This window comes from Calcarisporiella thermophila, assembly GCF_041956535.1.
Source record: "Calcarisporiella thermophila strain CBS 279.70 unplaced genomic scaffold VTP21scaffold_8, whole genome shotgun sequence".
Classification (NCBI taxonomy): domain Eukaryota; kingdom Fungi; phylum Calcarisporiellomycota; class Calcarisporiellomycetes; order Calcarisporiellales; family Calcarisporiellaceae; genus Calcarisporiella; species Calcarisporiella thermophila.
In genome coordinates, this window is record NW_027192198.1 from 750,900 (window position 1) to 765,260 (window position 14,361).

At 42.1% G+C, this 14,361-nt stretch overlaps 5 protein-coding genes and 1 non-coding gene across 6 annotated transcripts; 3 read left to right on the forward strand and 3 right to left on the reverse strand.

The window, feature by feature from the left end:
* Positions 1-82: 82 nt before the first annotated feature.
* Positions 83-155, forward strand: VTP21DRAFT_t90. The gene has a single exon. It is a non-coding gene; the product is annotated as a tRNA-Ala (tRNA).
* A 404-nt stretch (positions 156-559) lies between these two features.
* On the reverse strand, positions 560-1,195 carry VTP21DRAFT_11148 (uncharacterized protein; the record flags this gene model as incomplete). The annotated part of the gene is made up of 1 exon (XM_069390562.1): positions 560-1,195. The coding sequence occupies one exon, from the start codon at positions 1,193-1,195 to the stop codon at positions 560-562; it is 636 nt and encodes a 211-aa protein (XP_069252698.1).
* Positions 1,196-1,861: 666 nt separating this feature from the next.
* Positions 1,862-3,266, forward strand: VTP21DRAFT_11149 (uncharacterized protein; the record flags this gene model as incomplete). Its single annotated transcript, XM_069390563.1, has 6 exons — positions 1,862-2,035; positions 2,096-2,224; positions 2,294-2,430; positions 2,487-2,558; positions 2,629-2,854; positions 2,919-3,266. The coding sequence occupies 6 exons, from the start codon at positions 1,862-1,864 to the stop codon at positions 3,264-3,266; spliced, it is 1,086 nt and encodes a 361-aa protein (XP_069252699.1).
* Positions 3,267-3,814: 548 nt separating this feature from the next.
* Positions 3,815-5,724, forward strand: VTP21DRAFT_11150 (uncharacterized protein; the record flags this gene model as incomplete). Its single annotated transcript, XM_069390565.1, has 8 exons — positions 3,815-3,935; positions 4,014-4,525; positions 4,586-4,710; positions 4,776-4,986; positions 5,050-5,138; positions 5,200-5,271; positions 5,346-5,486; positions 5,562-5,724. 8 exons carry the CDS (start codon positions 3,815-3,817, stop codon positions 5,722-5,724), a joined length of 1,434 nt encoding a protein of 477 aa, XP_069252700.1.
* A 147-nt stretch (positions 5,725-5,871) lies between these two features.
* Positions 5,872-6,230, reverse strand: VTP21DRAFT_11151 (uncharacterized protein; the record flags this gene model as incomplete). The annotated part of the gene is made up of 2 exons (XM_069390566.1): positions 5,872-6,010; positions 6,079-6,230. 2 exons carry the CDS (start codon positions 6,228-6,230, stop codon positions 5,872-5,874), a joined length of 291 nt encoding a protein of 96 aa, XP_069252701.1.
* Positions 6,231-7,240: 1,010 nt separating this feature from the next.
* Positions 7,241-14,198, reverse strand: VTP21DRAFT_11152 (uncharacterized protein; the record flags this gene model as incomplete). The annotated part of the gene is made up of 6 exons (XM_069390567.1): positions 7,241-7,376; positions 7,450-7,578; positions 7,642-12,334; positions 12,421-13,108; positions 13,176-13,731; positions 13,825-14,198. 6 exons carry the CDS (start codon positions 14,196-14,198, stop codon positions 7,241-7,243), a joined length of 6,576 nt encoding a protein of 2,191 aa, XP_069252702.1.
* Positions 14,199-14,361: the final 163 nt, after the last annotated feature.

Sequence of the window (14,361 nt, forward strand, 5' to 3'; positions counted from 1 at the left end):
TCCCCGCTTCCTGAATGCCTATGTGACTGCCTCTGTGACTTCCCCGTACAAAAACCAATTATCTCGTAACAAAATCAGGATTGGGGAATTAGCTCAAATGGTAGAGCGCTCGCTTAGCATGCGAGAGGCACGGGGATCGATACCCCGATTCTCCATTTTTTCATAAGATTAGTGTCTTTTTTTTTTCGCTTTGAGAATTATATTCATTTTATCTTTTTTCAAACTTAGGTAAGGGCCCCAAAGTGGATATTGGATGATGATGATATGAAATCGTAATCCTCGGGTAGTGGACTCAAGCTATCATTCAATTCGATATGCATATGAAGAATTTGGACCTAGATTAAGAGTATTAGAGAGGTACTCTAGGCATCAACCCAGCAATTGATTATGACCTATTAATGGACAGCTATATAGGTTAGGAGTAGGATTAATTGACGTAGCGGGTGTGTATTGTAGTGAATATTTCTCTCTTTTGAGTTTTGAAAATGAAGAAAACAATCTAAGAACAGTAAGTTTATTTTATATTCTTTGAGAAAACAAATATAAACTTGAAATGCTATTACAATTTCCTTTCTTTAAGCAGAGCCATCTCAACAGCGGCAGCGCCCCAATCCTCCCCGTGATTATGGCCTTTGTTTGCTCCGGAACCCAATCCTGCGCGCTCAAGAGCCTGCTCATCACTCAAGCACGTCAAAACGCCGAAAATCACTGGTACACCAGTATCAAGTTGCACTCGCATAATGCCCTGCGTTACCGCCTCACAGATGTATTCGAAATGCATAGTTCCTCCTTTGATAAGGACACCAATGCAAATAACTGCGTCAAAAGCTTGTGTTCGCGCTTGTGGATCGCGCTGAGAAGAAGGCTTATTAATTGGTTTAGATTCAGTGGTGGGATCATCGAGAAGTGATGCTTCAGAGGTAAGAAGATCGTTGGCATTCGCAGCGGCTTGAATTTGGCTAGCGGCGATTAGGCGATGCGCGCCAAATGGAAGCTCGTAGGAACCTGGGACAGACTGAACAACAATATTCTCCGGGCGCACCTTGAATTTGCCGGTCATAGTTTCAATTGCACCCTTTACAAGATTGTCAACAATGGTAGCGTTCCATCGAGAATGAACAATTAAAATACGGAGGTTAGAACCATCCAATGAAGTTGAGAGAGGATTGAGTCCCTTGGAGAATTCAGTGGCCATATTATGCGGTAGAAAATGTAAAGGATTGTAGTAGACGAATTTTTTTACTAGGTGTTGTAAATACGTGTCACAACTCGAGATTTCCAAAAAAAAAATTAGGCAAATCCTTGTCAGATATCTGGTCAAAAGAGTAACGAGAGTAGGAAATTCAACCTGTCTTAAGGATAATCTATGAGTTATGTGTGCCAACACTCTATAACGTAAAGTATCACCTTCTACATAAAAAAGCTAAGTATACTTGGACAAATGGCATATACCAGAGTATATCCACACTTCGATCTATTTTGATTATGAGGAGTATCGACGTATGAGAGTGCACACAAACTGAAAACTGTAAGCACAAGCTATGAAGAGAATGTTATATAGGATAGCTCCGGAAATAGGACTCTAGTGAAGTCCGCTTTTAAAAAAACCAAGTAAAATATAAGCATTCAGACATTTCTAATCCTCAAATTATAAGTCCAAGTTGCAATGTTCCTCACGATCCACTTCATTTCAGAAACAGTAGGAGCATTAAAATGTAACCTTTTGTATCCTTGAACATCCAGTTTAAGAGAGCAAATTCGGTACAGCCAAAAACAGTGACATAAATTTCTATAGCCAATCATATTTTGGTACGCGCTTATTCGCTATTATAAGGCAACTTGATACTTCATATTCAGTTCAATGAAGGATCAACCAACAATGACTTTTGTTGTGCCTCGTCGAAAGATTGTGACCAAGGAAGATTTAGAGCGCTTCCATGAATCGTCTGCATATAACGAATTTGTCAAGTTTATCGAAAATCTAAATGAATCAGTTAAAAGCGTCAAAATCAGCTACCAATGCCATGAATCCGAAGTTAGTATTTTTCTGTATGCAGTTTTCGCAATCATATTAATCTTGTCCTATATTCCATAGATAATCACAAAATTACTCAATCTCCTTGAATCTATACATCAAATTTGCCGCGATATCCCTCCTGTTGAGAATTCCAAGAGTCGATTTGGAAATCCTGCCTTCCGCGATTTCTACGACAGAGTAGCTGAAGTAAGTGATATTCTAAATAAACTAAAATATACAGTTCGAAAAATATAATCATGTGCTTCCCGCAAAAAGAATGCCCCTCAGCTGTTGCAGTCATTGTTGGATCAGTCGGCAATTATAGAACTGTCAAAGTACCTCATAGAGAGCTGGGGAAACAGGACGCGTATTGATTACGGCACAGGACATGAAGCAAATTTCATTGCATTTCTGTAAGCAGTACTTAACTTGAATTTCTTGTAACATTCTTATCTAATGCATTCTTAAGGTTTTGTATAGAAAAGCTTGGGTTGATCGGGGAAAGCGACTACCAGGCATTAGTGCTACGTGTATTCGTCAAGTAAATCAACCTATGGAATCCATTTTTATCTGGACTAGAATATTTATACTTCTTATATCTTTAATTCAAGATATATCGATGTGATGCGCGCGCTACAATTTTCATATTGGCTGGAGCCAGCTGGGTCGCACGGTGTATGGGGTCTTGATGATTATCATTTTCTCCCGTTCCTTTTTGGTTCAGCTCAATTAATAGGCCACAAATACATGCGTCCGAAATCAATCCATGATAAAGAGATAGTTGATGAATTTTCTAAGGATTATATGTACCTTGCTTGTATCAAATTCATAAATTCCGTAAGTTTTATTATTCTCACGGAATAGTATGGATATTTTTTTCATACGGTATATTATTGCGTAGGTTAAAACTGCATCTCTTCGATGGCATTCACCCATGCTTGATGACATTAGTGGTGTTAAAACATGGGAAAAGGTCAACCAAGGCATGATTAAAATGTATAAAGCTGAGGTGCTTGGAAAGTTGCCAATCATGCAACATTTCATGTTTGGGAGTTTGATCCCGTTTGAGGCCAGCAGTTCACTATCCGATGAAGATGAGAATTCCAACTCAATCACAGAAGATGAGCATGGCCATGTGCATGTATATGCAATGGGACAGGAGTTTCCAGAGTGCTGTGGTATCAAGATGCCAAGCGCAATTGCCGCAAATCCAGATCAAAGGATTGCAAAGAGGCTTCCTTTTGATTGATATACTATCAGTATATACTACTTTTTGTGATTCAAGCACACCACACATTTTTTCTGATTTACTGTAAGTAATCTTTACTTAACCTATACCTCTCGGTTAAAAAGTACAATCTAGATTACAATTTCAAACTCAAATTCATGTAGTTTCAATATTTCAAAATAAACTTCTAAATTAACACATAATAATTGACAAGACATTTGTTAGAATTTCTTGAGGCCGCATATTTTTAGCGGCCTTCAAAGTATGAATCTTAAATTTCCAATTCGTGATTTCGTGTCTTAAGATATACAGAGCTGAATTTGGACACTTTTACTTGTAGAATATCTTAATATTAAATGAGACATTTTTCCTTTCTATCGCTGGAGAGAGCATTGAACGCACAAGATATATCATAAAAATAATGTCGTTCAAATAAAGCTCCTCCGACAAATTTCAGCTATCAAACGCGTTTTAAAATCATAAGAGTAGTCACAAGTGACGTTATCTTAATAACCTATTCTTATCACTTTTTTTCTCTTGATGTAATAGCAAGAGTAAAGTGGAACATTATGCCCACTGCACAGAGTAGCTCGCATTCACCTATGCTTGTTTGTCAAAGATGTAAACAGCCATTGCGGATGGATGAGTCCTTGAATGATCTAAGCCCCGCGGCCTTAGATCTACTCTTAGGTATAATAATTGCGATCAAGTTAAATACCATGCTAGCAATGATTTATACATGTATTTACGTATTTATCTGTTATTTAGGACCACTTTCTCATGATAGTAATATAGATAAATCACGAAGTGGTAAAACTTCAGAGAATTCCGCAACCCCGCCAACTCGTCAAAATCGAAATCGCACCTCCACCCCAACGCCTCGAATCGCCACCACTTCATCTCCTACCACTAAGTCCATTCTATCCACTCCTCCATCGGAATCCTTTGTCATGCTTTCTCAATCTCAATTGGCCCTTCCTGCCACTTCGAATGATAATACTTTGCCTGTCATAGATGAAAATTTGCTACCTCATACAGAACAGAGTAGCCTTAGCTATCGGATAAAGGTTGCACAAAAGCTCTTCGAGCTGATGAACTCACGATCTGATATTGCACACCCTATGTGCCTGGAATGCACAGACACCCTTCTGGAGGGTCTGGGAAAACAGTTGGCAGACGCTTCACGAGAGAGAGATAGCTATATTGAATATTTAAAGCGATTAAACGCAAATGCATTGGATGAGCATGAAAGAGAACTGCTGGCTGAAAATGTTGAAAAGGTGAATATTGATTTGAGATTTCATGTGTCTACCTCTTATTTATTGCTTATTTGATTCTAGGCTGCGCAAGCCGAACAGGAAGCAATCGAGGCTTTAAAGTCTATTGAGAGAGAACATGATGCCTTGAAGGAAGAGTTAGCGCGATTGAATGCAGAAGCTGAAGAACTTGAAAACATTGAACAAAAGTAATTTTGTTTTTCGATTTTTCGATTACTAAAGGCAGTACATATATAACACGACCTATTGCAAGTAGGCACTGGCAAGAATTCAATGCATTTCATTCTCAACTCTACGATTTCCATAATCAGCGCGATAGTGTGAATCTGAAATATGATCATGACTCTAAGCAACTGGACCGCCTCCAAAAGGCAGATGTCTACAATGATACCTTCTGTATTAGTCATAACGGGTATTTCGGGACAATTAATGGGTTCCGTCTAGGGCGCCTTCCGAACCATCCAGTGAGTCTTCATTTAGGCGTCTCTTTAATTTATTATGTCCTGTATTAACAATTAACTTTTCAGGTGGAATGGAGCGAAATTAATGCTGCTTGGGGACAGGCATTATTATTACTATATACTCTTGCAAAAAAATTGAATTTTAATTTTAAAACGTGAGTTTGAATTATTGAGTTGATATTGGACATTGTTTTGATACTCTTTTTACTCTATTAGATATCGGCTTATACCACTTGGATCTTTCTCCCGGATTGAGAAAATTGAGGGAGATTTCGCCAGTTATGAATTGTAGACATTCGATAATTTTTATTTAATTTTATTTTTCTCGCTCCTCTAATTGATTTTCACTCCTTCACTTGTAGATATGGTTCAGGAGACCTTCACATTGGCCGCTTATTTTTGAACAGACGGTTTGATCTAGCCATGGTTGCATTTTTAAATTGTTTACAACAACTTGGCGACTACGCTGAGCAGCAAGATCCCAATTTAAAACTGCCTTACAGGTAATATTTTGGCTTTTTGTCTTTTGTTATCTTTTTACCCCTTTTAATTTTTTTTTTCGTTATTATTTTTTTTAGGATTAACAAAGATAAAATCGGTGATGTTTCTATACGGCTACAATTTAATCATGACGAAATATGGACGAAAGCCCTCAAATATACCCTCACAAATGCCAAATGGATTCTAGCATTTGTATCGTCGTCGACTTCAAACCCCAATAATGCGTTATCTGCACAGTAAATCCACTCTGCTTTTTATCACTTTTTTTCTTTGCAGAAAACATATAGCCATTATTTAATCCATAAAAAGATTTATTTTGTATAATATTACATCTACGTGTACAGAAATAAAATGATAAGATGGAGATGAGCATTGATATGTTCGCACTCAAGCATTTTTACGTGGCCGCCCTCGTGGTCGCGCGGGACTGTTTGGATTCTGTACAGCAAGCAGAGTCGATTCACGCTCCTTTTCTACTGGCTTTAGCATATTTCCAAATACATTGGGTTTGAAAGCACTTTCCTCACTAAGAATATGCGGGTGTTTATTAGTAAAAGCGAGTGTGAGAGCAAGTCTGGTAATTGCATATCTTACTCTTCTGACGGCGTATATCCTTCATAATAATACGAAGAATTGAAATCGACATGGTAGGATTTGGTGTTTGGATCGTAAAATGGACCACGTTCTTTGCGAGCCCAGAGAAGCAATTTGTTCCTAACCGAGTGCAGAAACTGATGAGTTTGCATTATCCATTATCTGAAAACAATATAAATACAAAACACTGGCCGGATATATTACCATTCTATGGAATTATCAAAGTGAAAGGATCAGAAGCAATAAGAAAAAAATAAGGAATTTACGTTGTGGAGTATAATTCTAGTTCCAATTCATCACGCTTCTTACCTGCCGTGTCATTATAGGCTTGTCTCTTCTTCAACTCTCTTTTTCTCTCTACGATGAAAACAAACGAAAAAAAAAAAAGAAATAAAAATCGCCAAAACATAGATTTCATAGTATAAACACACATACCATGAAGATTACTACTGGTTATAAACTGCGATGTGAGATCCTCATGCAGATCGGCCATTATCCACACTTTCACTCTTCCGACTCGGCTTTCCTCACTGCTCATAATCAAGATATGAAACGTCACACATTCACATTTATGTTCGGAAACTCTAAGTTAGTGTTGACTCCATATTAGGAATTTAAAAAAAAAGTGTGAAAAAAAAAAAATAGTAAACGAAGCATTTCAACTTTAGCGTTCCATTTCCTAGAGTCAGCAATATTCACTCGATCTAGAGACAGTAAAGAAATTCAAGATTACAAATTCAAAATTATTATTACGCGTTAAAATCCAATGAGCTCGAAATGGGACCGACAAACAATAGTTATCACAAGGTTTATTAGCTTGATATTAGAGCATAAGTATAGACAATATTTTATTTTATGAGTTTTATCGACTTTGCCAAAGCAACTAAATTATGATTGTTATTATGAGTGAAAAACAAAATGTTTATATAATGCGCTTAGAATATATAAGGAAGAAACACCCAGGAGAAAAAAATAAAGAATAACCAAAAGCAGAATTCCAGAGGAAATGCCAAAGTGTGAACAAAGAAAAAAGAAATAATTACCCAAGGTTTCAACAATACACACGCACATAGAGATACAAAAATGCGTATGAGGGATAAAAACTACATGATTAAGAGGTCAAACTACTGGAAAAGTAGTCAAAAGAAATATCCCAAAAGTTTTATAATGTGGTCCAACCTCCGAGGTCATAACTCTGCTCGATTTTACGAGCAACATGCACAGGAATGCCATGCTGTAGCCAAAGCTTACGGACTTCATCATATCGCCTTCGATTCAAAAATTGCGGACGACCTCGCCTAAAGGTGTATATATTGGTAAGAACATAGAGAGATGGGGAAAAAAATATTCCAATAAGCTTAGACAACTTACCGAAGTCCTAGGTCCACTTCACCGTGCAAATCCAAATAAGGTGGATTCATAAAGCTGCCATTACGGTGGTGTAGAAGCAGTAATGCACATTTCTTCACCAAAAAGTAGAGCCCGATTTCACCTCCACAACTAGTAGCGGTAAAGAATTAGGGTATACCACATATTTTTGTGTTAAGCGAAAGATATACTTACGACTTCATATGAATATTGCACTCTCCTTGACCCTCGTTCGAGCAACAAAAGCTCTGGCTACATACAAAAGTTCCACAAAATAGACATAATGCTGGATCAGGAGGACGCCAATTACAGTTTTTGCATACACGCTTTAAACTCTCGTCAAATAGTGAATCAAGTCGATGAGGTAGACCAACCAGTTCATAGATTGCGGGATGGTGAACCGCGATGATTGTGTTAGTTGTGTTTGTCAAACGATCCTGGTGATGGTTCGGATGGGAGGCACGATACTGAGCGAGATGGCGACACCAGCCATTAATAATCGCAAAAGCAGTTACACCGCCAAACAAACCCGAAAACGATGGTGAAGAATTGGATGACCCTGTTGCAGCCTCAAGTGTACCGGCACATAACTCATGCATAGTAGGGAGATTGAGGTAACGACACATACGATCAAATTCAGTTTCATCCGTGGGAATTCCAAGTTCGCGTGCCCTTGGAAACTGGATCCCATAGCGTGCATGCATTAAGATTAAGCAACGCCTAAGGAAGGGAAGGAGAAAAGCACGGGCAAGGCGGACAAAAGCGTGTAATGGCGTGGTCGTGAAGAAACGCCCCACCGCTTCATCTCCGTGCCCACATGACCGAAGCAGCCAAGCAGTGAAATCGCGCAAACGCTCTGTAAGCTCGTTTTCCTGAGCGCCCCGACTTGAAGACGCCTCTTGAAACTGGAGAGTGCGTTCATCGGTTGTCCAAGTATGCCCTGCCATAGATGACTCTGCAATCGCGATCAACGTGCGCACCACCTCAGCAGTGTAGCACAAACGCATTAGATGGTGAGCAGCAAGATTCCAAGACGAGTGGGTCGTGAGCTCCGCAAGTACCATAAAGGGGTCTTCAAGTAATAACGGCTGAAGTTTTCCGTACATCATCCCTGAGGCGACGGCAGTGTTATCGCTAGGCCAAGACCTTTCTATCAGCAGCTGTCTTAATCGGCGGGAAAGAAGCCTATTCATAGAGAGGGCACGCTTATCAGTGCGGGATACCATTTCCAGTTGAGTGACTATTGTTTGCGATAGCACACGAAGAAGCGCTGTCGTCTGCTGACTTAGTCCATCCACCACAGTGCCTGATCCACCTTCACCCTCGACTGAAGGAGCACCAACTCCTCGTTGTGCAGCCTCATTGCAGGCAATTGTATACCCGAACAGGTCCCAAAGAAGCTCAGCAGACTTGGCAGCGGTATCATTTCGCAGGCGATTGCGCTTAGTGTGCGGGTGCAGTTCAAGCAGCACCGCGGTGAGTCGCACATACATCTTCCGAACAGCCTCAATCTCAGTAGTACCCACAAGGATGGTGCTGGGGGTGTGTGCAGTCGAAGGAGGTTGCGTTTGTGACGACGAAGAAGAGGAGGAGCCTGCCTCTAGGACACCGTTTGAACCCTCTGCTCCCTCTGAGAACAATTCTTGATAGAGCTCTGACGGTCCATCATTGACCATCGGGGGACGCAAAAATTCCTGTAAAAACTGGGGGAACTGTGAAGGATTCTGCCGAAATTGTGAGGAGAATATTGGGTGGCGTGTACGTCTGACCCCACTTGCTGGAGAAGCATCCTCTGATTCTGCCACAGTACCACTAGAGTCTGTCTCAGTTTGGAGATTCCCCTGGTATAAGAATCTTCCTGTTGGCAAGGGCCAGTGGTCAATCTCTTCGTTACACACTCCGCGCCACACTGCCTCCTCCAAGTTGTCTGCAAGCGATCCTAATTGAAAGTCGAGGCATTCGCGCAGCTCTGTGTCGGGGAATAGCACGCCTGGATAAGTCTCTCGCATGCCTTTCCAAATCACGGGCAATATAATATTTCCAAGGGATTTACAGAGCGGACAGATAAACTCCATTCGATCAATGTTCTCGGGATGATTGCGAGCAGGTTGAGCATTGTGTCGCTGTTCAAGCGACGCACAGTAGGTTTCAAAACAGCGAACATGCATGAAGTGGCCACAAGTAGAAGCATAGGTACCAGCGCGGTGTGAAGAAGAGCGGAAGCCCTTACACAATAGTCGATGTCCTGTTGTGCCAGGAGGATGTAACATCTCAGCTCCAGCAGAGGCGGGGTTTGGATTGGTCGAAATGGAGGGATTCGGAACGGGTTCTGAGGAGCGAGCAACGCCATAAGGACGAAGCCCCTCGGCCGACACATCCAGATGCTCAGGAATTTGCAGGGCCTCAACAACAAAGTCTGCATCCTCCATAGGAGTTATCCTTAGCATATTGGAGGGTTGAATCAATCCAAGCATTCCATAGAGTTCGCCAGGTTTAGCTTCTTCTTTACATACAATGCAAGTTCCAGATGGGAATGGCCATACCACCTCTTCCGACTGCACTTCTGAAGAGCCTTCTTCCGCAGAAGCTGCCGCTCCTGTGGCAGGAAAGTCGAGCGCGTCGTCCATGTATCCCTCTTCCTCATACAATTCCTCGTGCTTCTCCAAAAAACTCTGCTGCGCCTTTGCAAATTGCTCCATGATCTTGGCCTGCCGCTCTTTGGCAGCTTGCTTTTTGCGCTCCTGCTCCGAGATATCTGTGGAGGTGGGTTCTGCCGTCGTTTCAGCAGCTTCTGCGCGGGCCTTGTAAAAGTTGCCTAGCACTTGCTTAGCCAATGGGGGTCCAATCTCTTCCAATTGCTTAAGTATCCAATCGATTTTAGGGTGGATTTCTTTATAGGTCGCATCATTAACATAACGCAATAGTAGATTCAGGAGGCTCATCTGACCATATTGAGCCCCTTGCCTGACCGGAAATTGTTCAAAAGTCGCATGGCGTACAAATCCGCCCATGCCATTTTCAGAGTTGGAGGGAATCCCATTCTCACCCCTACTGCTCTCCTCATCCCCCTCGGGCTCTTTCCGCTTGCCTTTACGAGAGCGCCATTTTCGCGCTTCTTCGTTGTTTTCATCCAGGAGGGCGAGCACGCATAACTGAAGTGCTTCATCTACAAGTGTATCACTAGTAATTTTTTCATCGGTTATTGCGTTCCAGAGCGCGTAGAACACAATCTGTGTCATGGTCTTGGAGTGCATTGCGTTTCCAATATTAACAAACGGGCCGGACTCAACCTTAACAAGCTTGGGGAGCAGGAGAGGTGGGATATTTCTTGTGCCAGATTGCATCTTTTTCTTTTTTAACACTTCTTCTGCTTCTTCACGATTATTGCGTGTATAATGTACAAAATAAACATTGACCTCGTCGTAATACTCATCTCGAAGCTCATAAAGTCCGTGATCAGACATTCCATCAGGCGCTTTGAAATTAGCGAGTTGTAGCAATATCTCATCAAATCGAGGATTCTCATTTAGGCGCTCGGGGATGCGACGTGTCAACTCCGAGTAGGCAATCGGAGACATGCAAAGCCCATGAATTATCTCACGTCTAATTTCCTCTTCAACGCCCATTCCCGTAGCCTTTGCCCGCTCACTCATACTGATAATGAGGAGGAGAAGGAGTTCTTCTGCCAGGAACAGAGTTTGAGTATGGTCGTAAAGATGGTGCTCCGTCTGGCCGCTGAACCATCCGACAAGATCGAAGCGATCAAGCAACGACACAAGAAGTATGTCTGGATCAACAAGAGCAAATGCCACCTGCAATAGATAAATATCCGTATCGTATGTGTTTTCTCGCAAAGATACGTCACGGTAGTGGTGTGCCTGACTACGAATGCCATACCCATTGCGAACCCAGAGTGTTGATCGAATCTGAGCAAGCAATACCAATACTCGAATTGGATAATCTATCACACTCAAAAACTTCTCGCGAACCCGCCGTTGCATTCTCTCTTCTGCATAACCAGTATTTATCTCGTCCCCACTGTCATCGGCCTCCTCACCCCAGCTATCAAAGCTCATCACCATATTTTGGAAGCCGTCCCATCCAAGCTGACGTAGTTTTTCATCTTCCAATAAAGCCACATTTTCAAATAACTCGGCAAGGAACCAATGAAGCGGGTGGTGGAAAGAGACAGGTTGTGATGCAACACTGAATTTGACAACACGAAATGTTCCGGAATGTACTTTCACTGAATGGAATGAGCTAGCGGTGTGAGTGGAGGAAATCCAAGCATCCTCGTCGCGATTCACCCATTGCACAAGCTTGCGCAGCACTTTCCTTATTGCGAAACTGATCACTTGTGGATTTGTTGTGAAGCACTCCGAGAAATGACGACATGAGCGTGATAATTGTAAGGTCAGATTGAATGCATGCACCCAAGTTTCCGATTCGTACTCAACATGCTGATCCGCAGCACGCACATTTGGGTTCATTCCCTGGAACAGAGCAAGCAAGTCGAGGTACTGGGAAAGATAGTGGCGGTTTCGCGGAATTGTATGCTTAACATTATCAGTTGACACAAGATAGCGCAGATCGTGAAAGATGTGAAAGTAACGACAATTTTTGAATGCACGTGAATCACAGTTGATCTGCGCCTTCGAAGAGATCGGCCGGTAAACATTTGCGATGGAGGTGACATTATCTTTGGTGAAATACATCTGTAGGATTGCAAATACAGTTGACAGGAAGTTATATTCATTCACGAGCATATATGCGATCGAGGGAACGGTAAAAAGCTGCACAGAAAAGAGCATGACGGAATGTTCCATTTCGCGATCGCGTAGTAAGAAGTGATTGGAAAGGGTGCCGTAGTTTCGTGCAAATCGAATGCCTTGGTATTGAAACAAAATGTATGAATATGATCGAATTGACATAATGTATGCCGCCATGCATCAGATATCCATATATATAACTTACCCATCACTTTCTTGTACTCTGGGCTCACTACTAGAGTTCCAATATACAGTTCGCGAAGCGCCCCACGTACCTCTTTCCAAAGTCTTAAATCATGTACTAGTAGCCAGTCGATCTTCAGTGCACGTTTGGGATCTTCACAAACTCGCAGAGCTCTAACAGGCGCCTTAGCCTTGTCCCGTGTAGAGGTTCCACCCATAACAGTGTCTCCATCATAATCTTCAGCCATTAATTCATCATAATCAGCGCCAATATCCTCTTCCACCAATTCCTCGTCCTCAAATTCATTCTCCATCGTGTCCTCATAGTCGTCTTCATCTTCGTCTTCATCTTCTTCACCCGTTCCTTCTTCTATATCCTCCTTGAACTCTTCATCATCGTCCCGCGCCCATAATTCTGGCCCCATCTCACCCACAGTGATCATACATGTGGAATCGGCGCTGTTCCATTCACGACAGAGCTCTTCACATAAAATTTGTCGGAATGCCTCTGCTGAGCCTGGTACATTCGAAAAGAATCGGTGTTTGCTACATGTAAGATCTCGCATCCACTCTATTAGCAGGCCAGACATCTGCTCGCGAAAAGTGTCACGGGCTGAACGAACAGTCACCGCAAGGCCAACAGAGGTTATCGTGTTGGCAATATGCACAAGACGACTAAGATCGCTGGACACCTCAACGATTTCACGGCCCTGTTGTATACACAGCCAGATTAATGAATAAACGAAGAAATCGTATGAATTTTTAAATAACTTTTACCCTTTTGTCTACATTTTCTGCGATTTTCCTGGCAAAATCCCGCTGACAATTGGTTGCTTCCATAAGCTGGTCAATTACTTGCTCAAATGAATGATTTTCATCATTCCACAGCACACATGCATACATGACAGGTTCTGGCTCTGGCTCTCCAGAATTTTGTTCAATGAACAGACTCGCATCCCGTGCGTTCAAACGCGCGCCTTCTACCGTGCATTGCTGGGTCAAATCATCAGGTGAGCAAGTGAGCGTCTCAAGCACAAAGTCAAGAATAGTGGCAACGGTAGTACGGATGCAGTCAATGAAGCCAGGAGGAAGCACATGAAGCTTTGAGGGTTGAGGCTGTGCGGGGCCTGCGTTGCCAGTGGAGTTAAATGGAATACCCTCTTCCGGAGAGTGATATGCACAATACATAGGAACCTTCCACGCTTCAGGATCTCCACAGTCACAGCAACCACCTGTACCCCCGTTTATTGATATGACTGTATCGTGTCCTGTATGATCTGACGCGTAAAAACATCTCGAACAAAGAACACAGGTGTCATCGAGCGCACAATTCCTAAATAGATGAATTAGAAAATAAAATTGAAATTCGATTCCAGAGATTTATATTGGAAAATGTAATTTATATATAATTTTTGTAATCAAATACCTGCAACGATAGACGGCCTCACCCCTTCGGAACACATGTCCACATGCTTTTCCCTTTGCAGCGGGTGTGTATTCGGGTAGATTTTCATCGTCCGCAGGCAGATCAAATTCTTGATCGATCTGATGTTGCTGCTGCAGGACACCATCGACCCCACCTGCGTCCTCAAATCCACTCGGGAACAGCAAATGCATGTACTCATCGTGTTTGCCCCAAAGAGAAGTGTAGCATTCCAGGAGGATTTCGTGGCGCGCTGCTTGAGTGAAATTGTAGCTGTAACGATGGGGAGCGTGCCGCAGAAAATGAAAGAAATTATAGCGTAATTGCTCAATCGCTGAGGGAGATATGGTAAAAGATGTACTAACGGATTGCGACATCAAAAATTGGCAGCACTAGATTTTCTCAACACGATTCAATATCCTGTTATCTTGTTCCACAGTGAGGCTAAAAATCATCACACTCGTGGTACGCCTAGTCTTAGTACGCTTGCTTCCTTTTAAATATTTAGGAAGTAGAGAAAATGTGAATCTCAAGTTGCCT